Genomic DNA, 20,503 nt, shown 5'->3' with positions numbered 1-20,503 from the left:
ACTTTGAACCAACAAACTCCTCACTGAGACTGCTGAAGACTTTTGTAGAAGTCATGCAAAAAGGTTTTAAATTGCTAAAGCTACCTACTCTCAGCTTTAGGGATGGTATATTTATGAGACAGATATGAACTAAGCTAAGGTATAGTATGCTCGAAGGTGAGTGTTCCAAGTTTCAGAAGAAGGGAAGCAAAACAATCTTACAGAAACACAGTTTGCAGCTGCTTCTGAAGAGCTCTTCATTTCAACTGAAATAAGCAGATTCAATTGGCAGCACTGTACTGAAACTGGCATAATGCAGACAATGCAGTGTTATAGATGTTGCTTTATATATGGAAAAAACTGGCTTGGGCAATAGTTCCTTTCCTCTGTAAAATGCTTTGAGAGCTCCTAAGATATAAGGGCTAAAGTAGGTATCATCCCCATTTTACGGATGAGGACACTAAGGCACAGAGGCAAAAATTATTTGAAGGCCACAGCAGATCAGTAGCAGAGCAGAGCCAATAGAACCCAGGTCTGAACTCCCCACCCAGTGCCCTGTCCACTGGACCTAGGGCTGTCACCTCTGAGATACAAAAAACAGACATCTGGGATGATCCTGAGCCCCTAAGACTAGACAGCTTGCAGTGTACACTAAGCATCTTTACAGATTTCCTGGGACGGATACCAAAAAAGGGACAATGCTGGGAAAACCTGGCTAGGTGGTAACTCTAGCTGTATCATGCTGTCTCCAAAGGAAGACCACCACCACATCTGAACACTAAAAGCAGTAGAAATTAAAATATTCAAATGGGTATTTAATGAGCACATATCATTTGTTGACCTAATAACTGAGCTACAAACTGGATAGGCAAACCTAACAGCTTCAGCAATTGCCCCAATACACTGGAGCTCTCATAAAAAAAAAGAAACAAACAGACTCAAGTAGAGTCCAGCTATACAACTGGCAGACAGACATCTAGAGAATTCTCCTGAAGTGGTCCATAGGATCTAAAATTTTTCTTGGCATAACAGTGGATTAAGTGCATACACAAAGCAGGAGAATCACAGTATGAAGGGCATGCTGTCCACTGAACTGAAGGTCACAATTTAAGAAAGGAGCCAGCAGCAATATCTGCAGGATTTGAGAGACTGTCTACACAGAGGTAAGGCAAACTAAGCGTTGCTGCTCATGGTTAGTGCAGTGGTCCCCCAACTGCACCCCCACCCCGCCCTTATCCCTGTCCATGCCCCCGCCCAGAAGCCAGGTCTGGGACCAGAACTGGGCAGTGCCGGTGGGGTCTAGCCTGGGCCCTGCTGCATTCCCCCCCTCCCCTGAACATTCCTCCACACCCCTAGAGGGGCACGCCCCACAGTTTGGGGACCACTGGTCTAGTGTATGATGTAATCTGAAGTATTAAATGCACCCTTCAGCAGCAGCAAAATACAACAATTTCTAGTATCGATGTTAGGACCCCAAATTGACAAATTAAATCACCCAAGTTCATGCAGCATCTGGCAGTCTTCGTACTATTAGTTCTTCCCAAAGTCTACTCAGGAAATAAAGTGTCAGAGAGCCATTATTCCAGAAGCCAGGAGAAATAAAAGATTTAAAGAGCATTGTTTGCGCAAGCAGCTTTTCTGGCTTAATGTCTGATCTAACTCCTAACAGAACCCACCTGCACCAACATCAGTCTGCCTGTTTAAAATGCAAATTAGAAGTAAACATTGAGCTACTGCTCCTACCTGTTGACTGCTCTTGGTGGTGTATTCCACTGAGAAGGACACTGACAGATTAGCTATTATGCAGACTTTACCACTCTGATCTTTCACTTCAAATGCTGAAGACGACATCTGTAAAAACACTGTTAAGAGTGGCAAGTTAGTTTCAAACGAAGTGCTACTTGAAGAAACAATAGGCTATGTCAACAAAACTTGTGTCACTCAAGGTTTTGAAAGTTACACCAACATAAGCGCTCGGGAGCGGAACAATGTCGCTCATGTGCACATCGCTACATCAGTGGGAGAGCTCCTCCCACAGACACGGCTCCTGCTGCTTGTGGAGGTGGTAGTTTTAGGCTGACCGGCCCGTCAGCATAGAGCACCTTCACCACATGCTTCAACAGCACAGCTGTATTGGCTGCGCGACTGCAGCACTGTATGTATAGACATACCCATACAGTGCTCACTTTAGACCCCAAGAGAAGGGCCAGCACATACAATCTCCAGCTGGTGCAAGAAAAGCTTTAAATAAAAGTCTTGAAGTGACAAGGTACGGTCCGGAGAGTCTATGATGAAAACAGTTTAATGTCTATCTGCAGAGAGATCTGTGGGTGTGTCCTGAGGACACTAGTTAGTACTTCTGTACTTTCAGGGGAAGAAAATACTTTAAATTAGGGCCGTTGATTAATCGCAGTTAACTCATGCGATTAACTCAAAAAAATTAATCATGATAAATCGCAATTTTAATTGTGCTGTTAATAGAATACCAATTGAAATTAAATGTTTTTGGATGTTTTTCTACATTTTGAAATATATTGATTTCAATTACAACACAGAATACAAAGTGTACAGTGCTCACTTTATATTGCTTTTGATTACAAATATTTGCATTGTAAAAATGACAAAAGAAATAGTATTTTTCAATTAACCTCATACAAATACTGTAGTGCAATCTCTTTATCGTGAAAGTCCAACCTACAAATGTAGATTTTTGTTACATAACTGCAATCAACAACAAAACAAAGTAAAACTTTAGAGACTACAAGTCCACACAGTCCTACTTCTTGTTTTTCTTAGCAAATGGCTTAACAAGTTTCTTTACATTTATGGGAAATAATGCTGCCCTCTTCTTATTTACGTCACCTGAAAGTGAGAACAGGTATTCACATGGCACTTCTGTAGCCAGCATTGCAAGGTATTTACGTGCCAGATATGCTATGCCGCTAAACATTCATATGCCGCTTCAACCACCATTCCAGAGGACATGCTTCCATGCTGATGATGCTTGTTTAAAAACATGCGTTAATTAAATTTGTGACTCAGCTCCTTGGAGAATTGCACGTCTCCTGCTCTATGGTTTTACCTGCATTCTGCCGTGTAGTGTGTGTTATGGTAGTCTAGGATGAGGACCCAGCACGTTTGATTTAAGAACACTTTCACAGCAGATTTGACAACACACAAAGGCAGCTTGAATATCAGATTTCTAAAGCTGGCTACAGCACTCAACCCAAGGTTTAAGAATCTGAAGTGCCCTCCAAAATCTGAGAGGGATGAGTGTGGAGCATTCAGAAGTCTTAAAAGAGCAACACTCTGATGCGGAAACTACAGAACCCGAACCACCAAAAAAGAAAATCAACCATCTGCTGGTGGCATCTGACTCAAATGATGAAAATGAACATGCATCCGTCCACTCTGCTTTGGATCGTTGTTCAGCAGAACCTGTCATCAGCATGGATGCATATCCTCTGGAATGGTGGTTGAAGCATGAAGGGACATATGAATCTTTAGCGCATCTGGCATGTAAACATCTTGCAATACAGGCTACAACAATGTCATACAAATGCCTGTTTTCACTTTCAGCAGCATTATCTCCTGCAAATGCTAAACAAATTATTTGTCTGAGCGATTGGCTGAACAAGAAATAGGACTGGGCGGACTTGCAGGCTCTAAAGTTTTATATTGAATTCAAAAATAAAACAGTGTTTTGTTTTATACAATTCTACATTTGTAAGTTCAACTTTCATGATAAAGAGATTACACTACAGTACTTGTATTAGGTGAATTGAAAAATAATATTTATTTTGCTGTTTTACAGTGCTAATACTTATAATCAATAATATAAAGTGAGCACTGTATACTTGGTATTCTGTGTTGTAACTGAAATCAATATATTTGAAAATGTAGAAAACATACATTTCTTTAAATAAATGGTATTCTATTGTTTAACTGTGCGATTAATTGCATAATTAATGACGATTAATTTTTTTAATCACTTGACAGCCCTACTTTAAATCTTCCATGTGGAAGCCATCTCTCCCATTATCTTAGTACAGAATGCCTTTTTAAGCTACCAATGGTCAGTTTCCCATTCCACTGCCTTTAGTAGTGGAAACAAATATTTTTCCCAATACATGTCAGTCTGGCCCTCACCTGGAGCACTGGAGCAGCTGACACACACAAAAGTCAGTGCTAAAATGGGTAAGAGTTGTTGGTTAGTTAGTAAAAGGGCAGGAGGATAGGAATGACACCTGCCTTCCCTCACACTACTGATGAAGAATCCTCTCATTCTCAATTTCCCAACCCAGCAGCCCTTGACAAAAACAATCTGTCACTCTCCTTCCCTTCCCCATACATGATGGGAAAGAGTTGTGGGGATAAAGCCAGGCACCTACACACAGCCAAGCAGCAATCTGATTCCATCTCACCAGTATGACTATTTTGCAAGTGTCATCAACATGACTTGGCACACAGTCAGGATTAGCAGGGTGAAGGACACTGTTTAGTTGCCTTTTGATCACACCAATATTGATAGTTTTTGTAGAATTTTGTAAGCTGTGTTTATATTTCAGGATCTCCATTATTCCATGATTCCACAATCAGGGTTCATCACAAAACACACACTTTGAGGTAGTACCTAAACCTTTGTGATTTTGACAGTAGCACTGCACTGGGCTCACATTTTACTCCTGGGGGAATTCGGAACCTAAAAAAATTTAAAAATTCTGTGCGTGTTTTAAAATTCTGCATATTTTGTCAAAACACTACCAAAATAATTGAAACTGGCACGATTACATAACTTATTTCAAAATATCTGTCAGCAACTATGTCTAACAATACAGACAAAAAAATTCCTCCAGGAGTAGAGCATTAAAGAAATCTGTTTCTCTGCATCCTCCCCCTCAGAGCCCCATGGGGGGGGGGGGCAGGCACATACCTGTACGCCCTAACCCCCAGCCCAGACACTTGTACCTCCTCCTACCCCAGAGCCCAGCTGCAGGGCCCACCACAGTCTAGACACTCACACCCTGTACCCCCCAGAGCCTAGACACCCACACCTCCTCCCCACCACAGCCCAACTGTGGGGATTACCCCCCCATGCCCCTTCCTCCCCCAAAGCACTGCCACCAGGCCTACCCCTGCCCAGAAACCTGCACCCCATATCCCCCAGAGCCCATCCACACCTCCTAACCCCCAGGGATCCACAGGGAGAAACAGCCTGATGCTGTGTCCTGGGTTTGTACTAAGTTTCCTGCATGCTGCCTCCTTCCTTCAGGGCAGGCAAGGAACTACAGCTCCCAGGAACCCTCCAGCTGTGTCTTCTATTTGCGAGCTGGGTCCAGCAGCCCCTAGTGGCAGCCAGCAGCTCTGTAGCCCTTCTCGGTGGGAGAAAAAGGAAATTCTGCATCCACAATATTAATTTCTGCACAAATTCTGTATACACAGTGGCACAGAATTTCCTCTGGAGTAACATTTGCAACATTATCTCCCCAACATTGTGGATATTCTGAAATGGATGCAGCCCTTAACACTGAAGCCAGACGACCAATTAACTAGTCAACTGCTGACTGTAGCAGAAACATCCAGCTAGTGGGCTTGTTCATAATTTTGGGGTGTGGCCAGATGTTTCTATGAAAGAAGTCAGAGTGAGGCATATAAATTCCAGCTTCAGAGTTTTAGTCACTTCTGACCCAGTCAACACGGAATCCATTGCCTCCCCCAGTATCAAAAGCTTCCTGGGTACCAAAAAACTAAACTGCTTCCCCACTTTCCTAAATACCAAAAGAGCCAGCTATCCAAATCCAGCTTTCCCTAATAGCCAGGATGCAGGTTTGTGCACCAGATTTTTTTCTCCTCATAGTTAAACGTGTTGAAAAGCTGGGGGCTGCTTCAAATAAGCTGACTAAAAACCAGGAATACTGGATTGTTTCCACACTTGAATTAAAAAGCTTCCATTAAAAAAAAAAATTGGAATCTGTCAGATATTTCAGTTTTCTACATGGGAGTGCTAAAAGAGAGCAAGGAGTCTTGCCACAGGATTTAGGTCCAGCTTGCTAGAGAGTACCCAGGGTTTTATCATATTAAAAGCCAGATCCTTAGCTGGTAGAATTCAGGGCAGTTCTGCAGCTGGTTGAGAAGTGCCAATTTTTCCATAGGATTGTGTGTGTCTTTACAGGGAACTTTGGGGGAGAAACATTTTTCCAATGAAAGCCATAACCAGGGACTACTTGATTTTCATAAACATTTTTTTTGGCTCCCAAAAACTAGGAGTTTTTAAACCAATGAACATTCAGTTTTTCAATAAAATCAGGAAGATTTGACCAAATTGGAGGCTTTTCCATGAAAGTTTTAGTCAAAAAGCTGCATTTTTGGGGAAAAAGTTGACCAATTCTATGTGGCTCCATTAAACGCTCTGAAACAGCTCAGGTTTACATTAGCCGAGGATCCAGCACTATATTTAAATTATGCCTCAGGTTGCCCATCTGTAAAACAGGGATACTGGGGTTTGCCCATACTTGGAAAGGGCTTTGAGAGCTACAAATGAAAAGAGTGAAGAATTATGGGTTGACAATCTACAGTATATTTAGGTGCCACTGAGATGCAGTCAGACTGCTGGAATTCTAGCCTTTAAACAAACATGATGCTATTAGAATTAAGATCAGGTGGCACAGAAACAGAAGCCAGCAGTGGAAAGCAATGGGGTTTGATATGAGATTGCAGGGAGAGAGAAGGCTTGGCACACTGGAAGGATGTCACTCCAGGCCAAAGGAGAGCAATGTGAAGAGAGGCATGAATGTCAGAGTTGGAGATGAAGGAAGCAACAATGAAAGGAGAGAGCCCCAAAAGGTGAAAGTTCAAAACCAAGAGTGGAAGATGAGACAGGAGTGGAACCTTAGCAAAGATGAGGATACTGATCTTTAAGCAAAGAGGAATGAGAGGCCAAAAGGAGGAGGCTCAACTGCTAAAAAGTGGCAAGAGGATTATTTTAGTTGCTAGGTGATGTCAAGGTAGGAGGAGAAAGTTGCAGGAGAAGAGCAGTTTACTGTAGCCCCTGTAAGAGTTCATGCCATGGCATGAATCAGCATTTTAACCAGTGAGAACCCACGGGAAGTGTTAGGAAGTGACTAGATTTACTGAGAGGGAAAGAGTAACTACAGCATTACGAGACTGACAGAAGACAGTGGAGTTATGGACGAAGTGAGGAGTCAAGCTAATTTAGGAGGGAAAGTACAGTTCAGCTTTTGTTGGGTTTAATTTAGGAAATTAACAGGACATCCAGAAGGATATGCAAGCATAGACATGGGGAAGAAGTCAAAAGTAGGTTGAGGGTAGACAGTGTAAGCTCAAGACTATGGGAGCTGATTAGGTCATTGAAGGGGCAGAGTGATGTATAAGATTATCAGTGGCAGGGGAACACAAAACATGCCAAAAGGACAAGTCAGAAAGGAGGGGAGTTAGGAAAAAAACAGTCAAGGAAACCAAAATAAGGCAGCCTCAAGCCCCTTGAGTCTGCAAGGAAGAAGCTGTTTGTGGATTTTGTGGGGACAGTTTCAGTACAGATTGTAACAGCTTCGAACATGAGACAGTCTCAGCCCATCTACAAGATGTAAGAGAATTTATAAACTGTCAGAATGCCAAAGAAGGGACCGTACATCCACATCCACGTACTACAATGAGTCAGTGCTAGGAAGAAATTCTATTATAGAACTGAGCCTTACTTAACGTATCTCATTAAGGAATACTATACAATTACAACACTGCTTGTGCTTACTGTAGTACAGGCTAATTCAGCAGACCTTTATTTTTTCCTGTTTACTTTAAGCAATTGGTGATGTGACCTTCTGACTGTCAGTTCAATAGCGGACACCTCCAAATAAGACTGCTGCAATTTGTAACTAATAGAGCATTGGTTCCATAAAGTTGGTGGTTACTTTCAGGGTATATAATTAAATAGCTCTAGAGACTAGTGCTTAAGAGAAACCTTATCACTATCACAGTAAGCAAAGAGAAGCCAATGATTTCCATGGGAAATATTTTTCATTGCACCGCTACTACTGTACAGAGCAAAGTGGATAACAGCTTTGAGAAATGTAAAATGAATTCAAAGACACTGTAATTTTAAAGACTGATTTACACCACAGCTAGATAAATACAATACTCAAGAAATTGTAACTTAATGCAGGTAAACATGCGAGTGATAAATATGAATGATTTTCTGAAGGCCCAGCTGTGAATCTTTACCGGTTGACCAGTTGCCTATCTGAATAAAGCAGTACAACTTATATTTCTACCTGAAGTCTTTGTTTCCATGTGTATGTTGAATCTCTTACTAAAGGAGCCTTTATTTTCAGAACTGCCTTTGTTATGCTATGACTCCAAGTTAACACAATGGTGGAGTATTATGTTACTAGTTACCATTTCAGTTCCCTGTTAAATACAAAATAATCATGTGAAGACACACAGACCACCAGGCAATTCACTAGGAGAAACAATATTAGTTGTGTAACTTCTCACTGCTAAGTATCTTTCCCTTGATGCTAAAACAGAATGTCAGGATTGCCCTTTTCTCCACTCTCAGAGAAAGCTTCAAATATTACAACCTTTTATAGATGTAAGTAACATAGGATTTACCCTTCCAGATTGGGTGCACTAAATTCAATATCCTGCCTCTGACAGAGAACAGGTTTTTTAAGTGAGAAAAAAAAACTAGTGTTTAGCGCTTACGGAAACTGAAATGTTTGTTGAAACATGTTTTCAGTTGTTTACAGTGTATGCCATAGGTAGTCAATTATTTTTTGTTATGGTCCGGACTCCAGACGGTCAAGGATCGGACTCCGGAGAAAATAATTAAATAAAAAGATTCCAGGGTCAGTTCAAAAGTATCTTGATGTCTGGATCGTGTATCTGTGCCCAAAGAAAACTGTCCAGATTGCTGCCTGCAGGAGTTAATGATTTACTCTGCTGCTGCAGTTTCATTATTAAGGTTGTTCCATGATTCTAGAGATCTCAAGCCAGCAGATTAGTTTTTAAAAAAAGAACTAGAGTTCAGGATATGTAGTTTTGTTTATCTTGAATTCACATAGTCTGCGCAGCTGGGGTTTCCCCCTAGTAGTTTTATGCTTTTGGTGGGGGAGGAAGGGGATTAGCCACCAGAATCCACCTCAACTCAAAACTCACATTGTAATCTGTTTCACTACAGTATGAAAGTCCTGTTACAGGTGTCACTTAAGGTCTTTATGCTATGGAAAAGGCACTATTTCAGAGTAGCGTAGCTAAACATTGCCAGAATACTATGACCTTGCAATGGTTCAGCATGCCATAACCATAAACCCCGTCTGTGTGCAAATGAAGGCACTGCACACACAATACTTGCCACAACACAACCTGTGCAAGTTGGTGCCTGTCCTATAACTTCTGTACAGCTCTCTGGAGTTGGTGGATAATTGGCAGTATGTTATTTGGATCTGTTAACATTTGTTTTCCACCGTGAAAGAGCTGTGTATGCAGATACTATGGCTTGAGCATAGCAGGAAGTACCCTGCACCTTCTGTCAGACAGACTGTGGTCCATCGGCATATCCCCAAGTGGTGTGGTGCTTACTGGTAGAACAGTGCTCCAAGGAGATAAGGAATTTGGTTTGATTTTTGTCTAAATATTTCAGGTGTTTGTCTGTCTTATTGTACTTCTGGTTGTGGGTTAGAGCCTGCAACCCACAGTCACTTCAATGGCTGACTAGAGCCTGCAGCCTAAGGCCCTGTTTTACAGCTGAATTAACAGCTTCTTTAACGTTTCCTCCTACATCCAGACAGGGGAGTGGTCCAGACCAGAGTTGAGAGAAGAGCTCCCCCTAGAGGAATTCATTCCAGGTCCTCCAAATCCCTCCCCCCGTAATAGCATCCCAGGGGCACATCCAGTACAAGCCCTTTGTTAGAGGACTGAGGAGAGAGAAGAGAGCTATGCGAGAGAACAGCAGTACCTGGATCATGGGACATCAAACAGCAAGGTTTATTTTAAGCAGGTGTTTAATGTGCATTTGTTAACTCTCCTGTTTCTCAGGAGATGAGAACAGCACAGTTCCCGGTTAGGTTTGATGTTTTCTGACATGTAAGTTAGAATCAATACAAGCATACATGAAGTTATGAGTCTAACTCTCCCCACCTTTTTTTTGGGGGTGGGGGGGGGAAGAACACAAGAAGGACAGCAGGGAACAGCAACGGTAGAGCCAAGAGTAGACTAACGTCGACTGCCTTCGGACCCAATTAGAACCAGGAGTGGGAGGGAGAGACCAGCTGCACCGGTGCAGCTGCAACACCTGTTCCAGTCATAGAATCATAGAATATCAGGGTTGGAAGGGACCCCTGAAGGTCATCTAGTCCAACCCCCTGCTCAAAGCAGGACCAATTCCCAGTTAAATCATCCCAGCCAGGGCTTTGTCAAGCCTGACCTTAAAAACCTCTAAGGAAGGAGATTCTACCACCTCCCTAGGTAACGCATTCCAGTGTTTCACCACCCTCTTAGTGAAAAAGTTTTTCCTAATATCCAATCTAAATCTCCCCCACTGCAACTTGAGACCATTACTCCTCGTTCTGTCATCTGCTACCATTGAGAACAGTCTAGAGCCATCCTCTTTGGAACCCCCTTTCAGGTAGTTGAAAGCAGCTATCAAATCCCCCCTCATTCTTCTCTTCTGCAGGCTAAACAATCCCAGCTCCCTCAGCCTCTCCTCGTAAGTCATGTGTTCCAGACCCCTAATCATTTTTGTTGCCCTCCACTGGACCCTCTCCAATTTATCCACATCCTTCTCGAAGTGTGGGGCCCAAAACTGGACACACTACTCCAGATGAGGCCTCACCAATGTCGAATAGAGGGGAACGATCACGTCCCTCGATCTGCTCGCTATGCCCCTACTTATACATCCCAAAATGCCATTGGCCTTCTTGGCAACAAGGGCACACTGCTGACTCATATCCAGCTTCTCGTCCACTGTCACCCCTAGGTCCTTTTCTGCAGAACTGCTGCCTAGCCATTCGGTCCCTAGTCTGTAGCGGTGCATTGGATTCTTCCATCCTAAGTGCAGGACCCTGCACTTATCCTTATTGAACCTCATCACATTTCTTTTGGCCCAATCCTCCAATTTGTCTAGGTCCTTCTGTATCCTATCCCTCCCCTCCAGCGTATCTACCACTCCTCCCAGTTTAGTATCATCCGCAAATTTGCTTAGAGTGCAATCTACACCATCCTCCAGATCATTTATGAAGATATTGAACAAAACCGGCCCCAGGACCAACCCTTGGGGCACTCCACTTGATACCGGCTGCCAACTAGACATGGAGCCATTGATCACTACCCGTTCACTGGCGTTACAGAGAATGCAGAGGGCCAGTGCAGGTGCAAGCTTTGTTCAGACACAGAAGTAGTTTGCAGTCATTGCAGCTGCGGCAACATTTTTTCCTCTCTGCTGTAGATGAACCTAAAGAGTCAGAGGAAGTTTGAAAAAACCCCACTCTGAAAGATTCCCCTTATTCCAGGAGAACAAGAGAATTTGCTGCAGCACCCAGCCTGGTCAGGCTTCCCTCCTGAGGAAGGATGAGTAACTGTGAAATCCTAAGTGGTATACTGATGCGAATAGGTATTTGGTCTTCCAAACTCAATTGGAAGTGATACAGCATATATTAAATGTGAACAGAATATTGAATGTAGGGTTTTTTTATGCTATACTTTTCACAGTTGTGTTAGATAAAGATACCAATAATTAGCAGTCTATATTAGACTTCCACCATGAGTTAACTGATAGCCAATTTGCTCTCGGTAGTTAACAGGTTTGTAAAGGCTAGCGTAAATACTCTCCAAAAAAGTGTTTTACCCTAAGGTAACCGAACTATTAGCCAAAAGGTAAAAAAGCAGAAAGGGCTACATCATATTCCATATAGAGCTAAAGAAATGTAGTCTCGCCACAGAGGCAGGGCAGAATTCATGCGGAATAGCAACATGCAGTGCAAGTTTTACAAAGGATTCCATTTTTAATTTTGACTCGTGATTTTCAAGCATGTTAGTGTAATAAATGTTTCAGATCAGTTATGCGGGAAAATATTTACGTAGATTCTTAGCTCTCAAGTTCACTATAAAGACAAGGTCAAAGTCTCCTACAATGTCTCACTCAACATTTCCAGCTTAAATAAAACAAGAAAAAGGCCATTTAGCAGCTGCCTGTGTGGTTTGACAAGTCATTGTGAAGTTACATCAAGTTCCATTTGGTATCAGAAACTTAAAAAGTTTCGACTCAAGAGTTTAAACCAGGGTTCTCTCTCTAAAAGAGCAGAAAAATAATGAAAAATGTTTGTCCGGTTGATAGCCCACAATAACATTGTTTCTTTGGGATGGGGTGGGGGAATACCCTCAGACTCAGGGCTGATAGTGAACTCAACAGAAACGTCTCCTCAGAAAAAAACAGATAACAGAAGAGGTGCAGAGCAAACTGGTTCAGTGAACCATCTTCACATTCTAATCTAAACAAAACAATCTGGTGCACCTTCAGCCTTCATACAGAAATTGTGCATGCCTTCCCACACAGAACATATTTGCAGTTCACTTCCTGTGTAAGTGCTCTTTTCAAGATGGCTGTTTAGAAAGGGCCATCTGACCAACCTAGAAATGAACTGAATTTTAATACCCTTAATTATTTTTCTTCCACTTGATGAAAATGCAGATTGCCACGCCCAAGCCTGAATGCCAAAGATTGTCTGTTTCTTATGCATTACCGATTGTGGAATAAGAAAAGGAGGACTTGTGGCACAAATAAATTTGTTAGTCTTTAAGGTGCCACAAGTCCTCCTTTTCTTTTTGCGGATACTCTTGTCCAGGCTGCTACTCTGAAACAGATTGTGGAATGTTTCAGCTGCAAATATGATATATGTTCTAGGACCAAAGGGAAGGAGTGCTACTACACTTGTTAAATTTTCATTAAAAATTAGGCTGTCCATACTACCTGGTACTACGTTATTCATTGCCAATGAAGGGTAGAAAAGCTGAGCAAAGGAGAAAAAAAATAAAAATACAATTATGCTCAGCTTGTGATCCACACCACAACCAAGGCTATTTCAACTACAGACATGCCTCCAAGGTACTATGCAAAAGCACAAAAAATGTATGGTATAAATATCATGTTTGGCATACCAAAGTCTAACCAAATGAATAAAAGAGTAGTTTGAAATACACGTACAAATCAGTATAAAGATAGTGCAATGAAGCATTCAGATAGGTTTTAAAAGTGGTACTAAGCTTTGTGGTTTTATGGTTGGCAGTGGACTCTTTTACATGCTTAAGCAGAATTGGTCACGACACCCATCTCTGAATCTACTGATCATTTAAAAATAATTATATGTGACCTGGTAGGAAAAAATACAGCTGACAGTAGTTAAAATGAAAATAGCTACTGGAAAAGTGTGCATCTTTAGTACCAGAAACAGCCATAATCCCATCAAAATATGGGCATATAGCTTAGCTGAAAAAAATGCTAGTTGCCTCTCTAGCAAGGTAACTTTTCTACAATTTTATGCATTGTGTCTTTTCAGGGTACATCTATGCAGCATTTTACAGCAAGCCTCCAAGCCCAGTGTGACACTGTATGGAATATAGGTGACCATTTATAATATTATTGCTATCAGTATTACAAAATTGCAATGAATCATACAAGATATGCCATGTAAGGCATCACTGGAAAAGTTATGATTGGCTAAATAGGATATTCATAACTCAATACATATAAACCTGATTATGTGTGGTATATTTGTATATCAAACTTGTGCTGTGTTTCTGGGGGACGCTCCCAGACAGATTGACATCAGCAGTATCTAGCCTGCTTAATGGCCCATGAAGGACAATCAGCTGTACAATGAGCTCATTGAAAAAAGGCAGGGGTTACACCTATGCGTCAGCTGGACAACATGTAGGAACATGTCTGTAGACATGGACTCCAAATGCTTTTCCATGCCCATGTGAGCTTGTGTTTGGGACAATGTATAAGCCACATGGCAAGGATATAAAAAACAAGCAGCTGCCATCTTCTCCATTGTGTGTTCTATCCTGCTTCTCACCTCTGGAGTAACTTCTCTACAAACTGAAGCTTTAACAAAGGACTGACAGACCCATCCATGTGGATGTGTTTCAAAGAGCCAGCAAACTCACCAGTGCTGCTACGAACTCTGATGTCATATGTACGTATCTGACTGCTTTGCAGGGTGGATAAAAATCAATGATTTAAAAAAATAAAAATGTAAATTGGATTTTTTTAGATAAAATGCTTTGAGGAAAAAACTGATCAAAAGATAGTTTTAATTAAGATACATTATAGCTCAAAGAAATCTCATTGTGAAATAGGGATTATAAATTCTAATTCTATAGTAAGAGAGAATATATTTATGTAATGTTTAAGAAAGAACACATTTACAAAACCTAATAGTTCATGAATTAGGTATCCAAATCTTATGGGATTCCAGGGGCTTCTGTATAGATTTAGGTTAATCTATCTACCAAATGGGACTCAGTGCTCAGTCTAGAAGATACCATCAGAGATGCTTGGTTTTGCAGTTCTCAAACTGTGGATTTGTGTCTTCAGATATCATAGATAACATCAAAAATGTTTTTAAAATAAATATATAGAGGTGAGAAATAAGAGACCATACCCTATTGTCCTCTGCAAATTTGTGTACACAGAGTCAATCCCTTATCTCTCTCTAAAAGTGCAAAGTTTCCAAAAGTTCAATGAACAGAAGATTGTTGGGGGTGAAATAGATCTGGACAAGGAGAAGTAGTCTGGCGATAAATGTGAGAAGGGAAGGACAGGCAGTAGAAACAGAAGTGAAACTGTTTGAGCAGCATTTTCCAGAAGTCCTGAGGTCTTTCTGAGTGTAGCCTTTATTGATTTGAGATCTACCATACGATTCGTTCGCTAGAAGGGAAAACCTATAATGGTAGCAGGCTGTAAAAGAGACCCAGTTTGGGAATAAGAACCATTCAAGAAATATATGTTTGCTGATGATGTTTTAAAGAAAGGCAACACCAGTGAACTGGTGGAAGTTACTTAAGCACTTGGATTTAGAGACTGTTGAAGTGATAATCTCATTCTTAACTGCAGTAGCTTTTTCTGCCGGTGTAGAAAGAATATTTTCTTCCTTTGGACTAATTCATTCCAAATTGAGAAATCATGTGGGATCTGAAAAAGCAGGAAAGCTTGCTTTTCTTTTCCAAATTATGAACAAACAAGAAAATGAAGGTGAAGACGACTGAGTTAGCTGCAGAAGCCAATATTTTAAGTTTCTCATGTTGATGTGGCTGACATAGTCGAGTTAATTGGGGGGGGGGCGTGTTAATATTTCATTTTTTTTAGTTAAAACAATTTTTACAAAAACAAACCTGATTTTAAAAAACCTGAATGTTTAACTAAATTCAAAAATTCATATGCTTGCTTTATTAAATTATATGTTTGCTGTTGAAGAAAAAAATCCACAATACATAACGTTGTTTTAGTTAAATAAAAATTTAAATGTCTGTCTGATGATGTTCTCCTCCTCATATAGGATGGCAAGAAAATCCTCCAAATATTAATGATTAACCTGTTGAATTGGAGATAGTTCACCTCCCAATGACTTCATAAATATCTGCTCCAATTACCTCTGATAAATGAAATAACCAATCATTCATTTTCTGATATAGCTGTAAAACTCATCTAAAAAGTTGTCAAAATAAATCACTTAAAAAATTTATAGTGTGTATACCTTCTAAAAATTAGACCTATATCTGAGTTGTGAAGAATGTGTATTAAGGTTATAACAACCAACAAGAATGCACTTTTATGTAGAAATCCATGATTAAATCGAGTCTTCCTGACTAGTGATTTAAATCAAATCCACCCTGTTGTTTTGACTATTTAACAACTCTTCTCTTTGTTTTATAATAAAACCTTTAATTTTAGATACCAAAGGATTGGCTGGCAGCATATTTTGGGTAAGATCCAGATTAGTACTGATCTGGTAATGTGGATGGCCCTTTGGGGATAAGAAGAACATTTTGTGTAGTAAGTAGAGTTTTAAATAACTCCTCACCTTACTGGACATTATGATGTTGTGAAGGCCAAGACTATAACAGGGTTCAAAAAAGAACTAGATAAATTCATGGAGGATAGGTCCATCAATGGCTATTAGCCAGGATGGGAAGGGATGTGTCCCTAGCCTCTGTTTGCCAGAAGCTGGGAATAGGTGACAGGGGATGGATCATTTGATGATTACCTGTTCTGTTCATTCCCTCTGGGGCACCTGGCATTGGCCACTGTTGGAAGACTGGATATTGAGCTAGATGGACCTCTGGTCTGACCCTGTACAGCCAGTCTTTGGTGTTACTTGCTGATTGGGAGCCAGATAACTGGAATGCAATAAAGGGGGCTGTGTGATTTATTTTGCTTTGTTTCTTGATAATACAGCGTGGGGGGTCAGGAGCAATTTGTGGCTGGTTGGTGACTAGCTACAGTGTTAACCACCAGTTTTGGCAGAATCTGCTCTCCTTTTAGCAGCATGCCCTGACCTTGGCATTTTCATTGTGGGCTACCTGAGGCATCTCGGGTCATACCTGGGTCGAGAGATCAGGCTAGTGCTCTAAAACCAGCCACATAGACAGTACTTTCAAGTTGCAGCTTGGGCTGGGGCTGAGGCTCTTAAGCCCAACCCTACCCCTAAGCTTCAGAGCAAGAGTCGTAGTGTAAAGCTCTAGAGCAAGCCCCATTAACACTGGTCTGTTGACCTGGGTTGGATGGCTTACTCCAACATGCCAGGTAGACATGCCCTCAGTGGTTTAGTTTCAGCTCCTGGCATTAGCATCTCAATCAAAACAGTTTTTACCAAGTTAGCTCACGAGCAGACCATGTAGTGCTACTTGTAACCAATGCCATGCATCCCATGAAAATTTAGTAAGGCCATTTGGTCAAAGGCCAAACCCTTAACTCCACAACTCACATGGCTTTGAACAGAAATCTAGGAAGCACATCTCAGTTGGACGAGGAGGATTACAGGATCCACTTAGCATTTGCACTTTATTACACCTTCAAGAGTTTTCACTGTGCATTGTCCCAGAACCCTGTTTCTTCAGAAGCCCAGAAAAACTACAGAAGTCCACTCTGAATGGCTCATCAAGATTTGATATATTAGGGGACATTGTAAACTATACAGGATCTGTATGTCAAGAACAGCATGCTTCAACAAGCCACCAGTGAAGATAAGATTAGCAACAGTACAAAGTTGATCTGAAACATTCACATACAAGCTCCCCGCAACTTAAGTTTTCAAAAAAACCCAAAGCTGCAAGATTCAGATATGGGTTTTCAAACACCAGACTTCTACAGTGTTGGTATCCAGCCCCTCTGTACAGTTATGAACCTATGATAATAGCTTTCTAGCCTAACAAACTGGATACCATCAGATTAGGCCTGAATAGAGACTGGGAGTGGTTGGGTCATTACAAAACCTAAACTTAATTTCCCCAATACTAACTCTTCCCTACTGTTACTCACACCTTCTTGTCAACTGTCTGTAATGGGCCACTCTCTTAACACCTCGAAAGTTATTTTTCCTCCCTTGGTGTCCTGCTGTTAATTGATTTCTCGTTAGACTGACCTCACACTTGGTAAAGCAACCCCCATCCTTTCATGTATTTATACCTGCTCCTGTATTTTCACTCCATGCATCTGATGAAGTGGGTTCTAACCCATGAAAACTTATGCCCAAATAAATTTATTAGTCTCTAAGGTGCCACAAGGACTCCTTGTTATTTTTCCTGATTCAGACTAACACGATTACCACTCTGAATCCCTGTCTTGTCCCCCAGTATGACCAATGCACATTATAAAGAAAAACAAATAGATTAATGACATTGTTCTTGCATCTATTGTGTCTGAAAAGTATTTACTGGCCTTTTAAACTGGATTATGCACATCTCCTCAATTGCCCTCGTGAGTTAGTGCTTTCCAGCAAGTAACTGGTAGATTACCATGTTTAATCAGTACATCCAATGCAAGAACTGAGAGCCAATACATCACTGGCAAGGTTCAAAGTTGCACCTTAGACTGGAATTAGGTGAAAGGAGCACTTACAACATGCATCAGGAAAGCCAAAATTAGGCTACATTGCCCTCACAAACCCATTCCTTTCACTGCTTCCCCAAATCCAATAGAGGATCCTTTACTTAGTGATACTGATTTCAGTTTTACTCTCCCTGCAAGTTTTCCCTCCACATTTCAGCAGTAGCAACTACATTTGAGGGATGGAAGTTTAGTTCTATTCCCACTGCACCCTCCCCTATTTCTGCTGAACATACTCAGCAGGGAGCTAATGTTGTCATTTAAAATAGTCACATTAGACAACAAGCCCCTAAAATGAATGGGAAAGTTCACTACACCTGAGAGCTACTGTTTCATCAGTCTGCAGAATCAGCCAGATATCAATGCATTGGTGATGCTCTGAATGTGTTACAAACACAACATTGACTATATGTGTCCTATCTACACTGACCATTAAAGTTGTCAACACCATGTCATTTAACTTAATGGTTCACAGCCATATTCAGGCAGTAGAACTTTGTAGTGCAGTCAAGTTCTCTAGATATTTGATTTTAAGACATCTAAGGGCCAAACAACATAAAAGGCTGTAATCTGACTGTGTATGACCAAAGAATTTCTCTCATGCAGGGGAGCTCTGCTGGGTATTGCTACATCGCTTCCAAGTTTGTGCCTCGGCCTCTCATTTCCTGGCCCCGGGGAACACAAAGGAGATGGGAGAGGGTATCAGGGGTTCCACCTGGTATGCCTAGCCTCCAGGGACAGGGTCCATTGAGGACTCACCCTCCACTCAGCCTTAGGAAAGAAGCTTGCCCTTAAACTGTAGTGTACGTTTATCTGGCAAATCCAAGAACACCACACAAGGTTAAGCATCTTTCCAAGAAACCTGAACCCGAACAAGTTTAAAGTTACAACATTAAAATAGAACACAGCAGAGGGAAGCAAGATCAGAGCAAGAGAGATTTTCAGTGCGGAGCAGGAAGAGAGCCCCGCATCCAGCCCAAACTCCTCTGGCCTGACGCCACAAGCCCCTCTCCAGCCCCCACGGCAGCGCCGGAGGGCGGATTTGCTCGCTCAGGGCTCCACGGGGGCTGAAGGAAACGGGACGGGTTTGGACAAGGCGCTGACCGCCCCCCACCCCGAGGCAGGCTGCGCTACTCGCTGCCTGCGCCGCCGCTTGCCACAGCCCGGCCCCGCTCTGGGCAGCCGCTGGCGAGGACACAGCGCCGCGGCCCGACGCGTCCACCTGTCACAGGCCAGCCCCAGGCCGCGGCCCCAGCGCGGGGCGGGCCCGGAGCCCCTGCCTAGCCACCAGCTGCCCGCGCCGGGCTGCGCAGCCGGGAAAGGCGGGGCAAGGCCCCGCCGGCGAACCGCGACCGCCTCCGCCACGGACCGAAGATCGGGGCCCCTCCCGGGGGTGAAGCGGCGCGGCCGGGCCCGACGCCTCTTACCGAGCAGCACAGCGGCCAGGGGCAGCCCGCAGCCGATCCGCGCCATGAGGGAGCCGCGTCGGGCAGGAGAGACTCCGCACTACAGCTACCCCTGCTGCCGGGCACGAGAGACACCCCCTCCCCCCGCCGAACTTCGCCCGGTCATATGACTGCTGACGCAACCGCTCATGGCGTCACGTGATTCGGCCGCCAAAGAGAGGGGGCGGGGAGACTATCGCGAGAGGATACGAGATGGCGGGGAAGAGGCCCTCCTCCCCCCCCTTCGGTCTTGGCCGGCTTCCTAGGCTGGCCAGGGACCTCCGCAGAGGCGGGGCGGGCGTTGCTGGAAGGGTGGGACCGACACATCCGGCGTCCCCCGCCCGCCAGCTGAGTTCCGCCCGGGCCCCTGCAACCCTTGCCGCGGCCGGACTAAAACCGCCCCGGGCTCGTAGCTCCGGTCGCAGGTGGCTAGACCATAACCCGGCCCAGCCGGCTTCTCGGGGCCGGGAGTGAGGCCGGGAGTGAGGCCGGGGGCGCCCTCAGGGAGCAGTTCAGCTCCTTGGTGGAGTCAGGCCGTGGAAACAATAGGGGGCCCCGGCCGGGCTGGCCCGCGCCTGCGCGGTGAGGGTGCCCTCCGGGGGGGCGGGGCGGGTTATACCTGCCTCGGAGCAGCGGGGGGCGAAGACGTCGGTTAGAAAACCACGTGCGCGAGGCTGAGCGACCGCGAGGCGAGGCTGGAGGGGCGCCAGGGGCATTTGGCGCGAGGACCGTAGGCTCCTGTTTGGGGCCTGGGGAGACAGGCTCTTAGGTACATTCCTTGTAGGTAAACCAGGTGCTATCACAAGAGTAGTGGACTTCAAAGGTGTCTCTTCTTATGGGAAACAACCTGCAAGGACCTGATTATTGACTAACCCTAGGGCTAAGAAGGGAAAAACTAATATTTAACCTGAAGTTAAAGCTGAAACTTATCTGCCACATCCTCAGCCAGAAAGCTCCT

General features: G+C 43.2%; 1 protein-coding gene across 1 annotated transcript in view; it reads right to left on the bottom strand.

The window, feature by feature from the left end:
- The window catches only part of LAMP1 (lysosomal associated membrane protein 1), a 32,919-nt gene extending 13,234 nt beyond the window's left edge, over positions 1 to 19,685 (bottom strand). The window contains exons 1-2 of the mRNA XM_084617505.1: positions 19,528 to 19,685; positions 1,723 to 1,841 (exon numbers count right to left, since the gene is read on the bottom strand). Of these exons, the coding sequence (XP_084473631.1) occupies positions 1,723 to 1,841; positions 19,528 to 19,573 (165 nt within the window). The 5' untranslated portion in view covers positions 19,574 to 19,685. The remainder of the gene's footprint in view (positions 1 to 1,722; positions 1,842 to 19,527) is intronic.
- Between the last annotated feature and the right edge of the window lie 818 nt (positions 19,686 to 20,503).

The sequence above is a fragment of the Lepidochelys olivacea genome, assembly GCF_965140295.1.
Source record: "Lepidochelys olivacea isolate rLepOli2 genome assembly, chromosome: 1".
NCBI classification, from domain to species: domain Eukaryota; kingdom Metazoa; phylum Chordata; order Testudines; family Cheloniidae; genus Lepidochelys; species Lepidochelys olivacea.
This window is presented reverse-complemented; position numbering and strand designations above follow the sequence as displayed.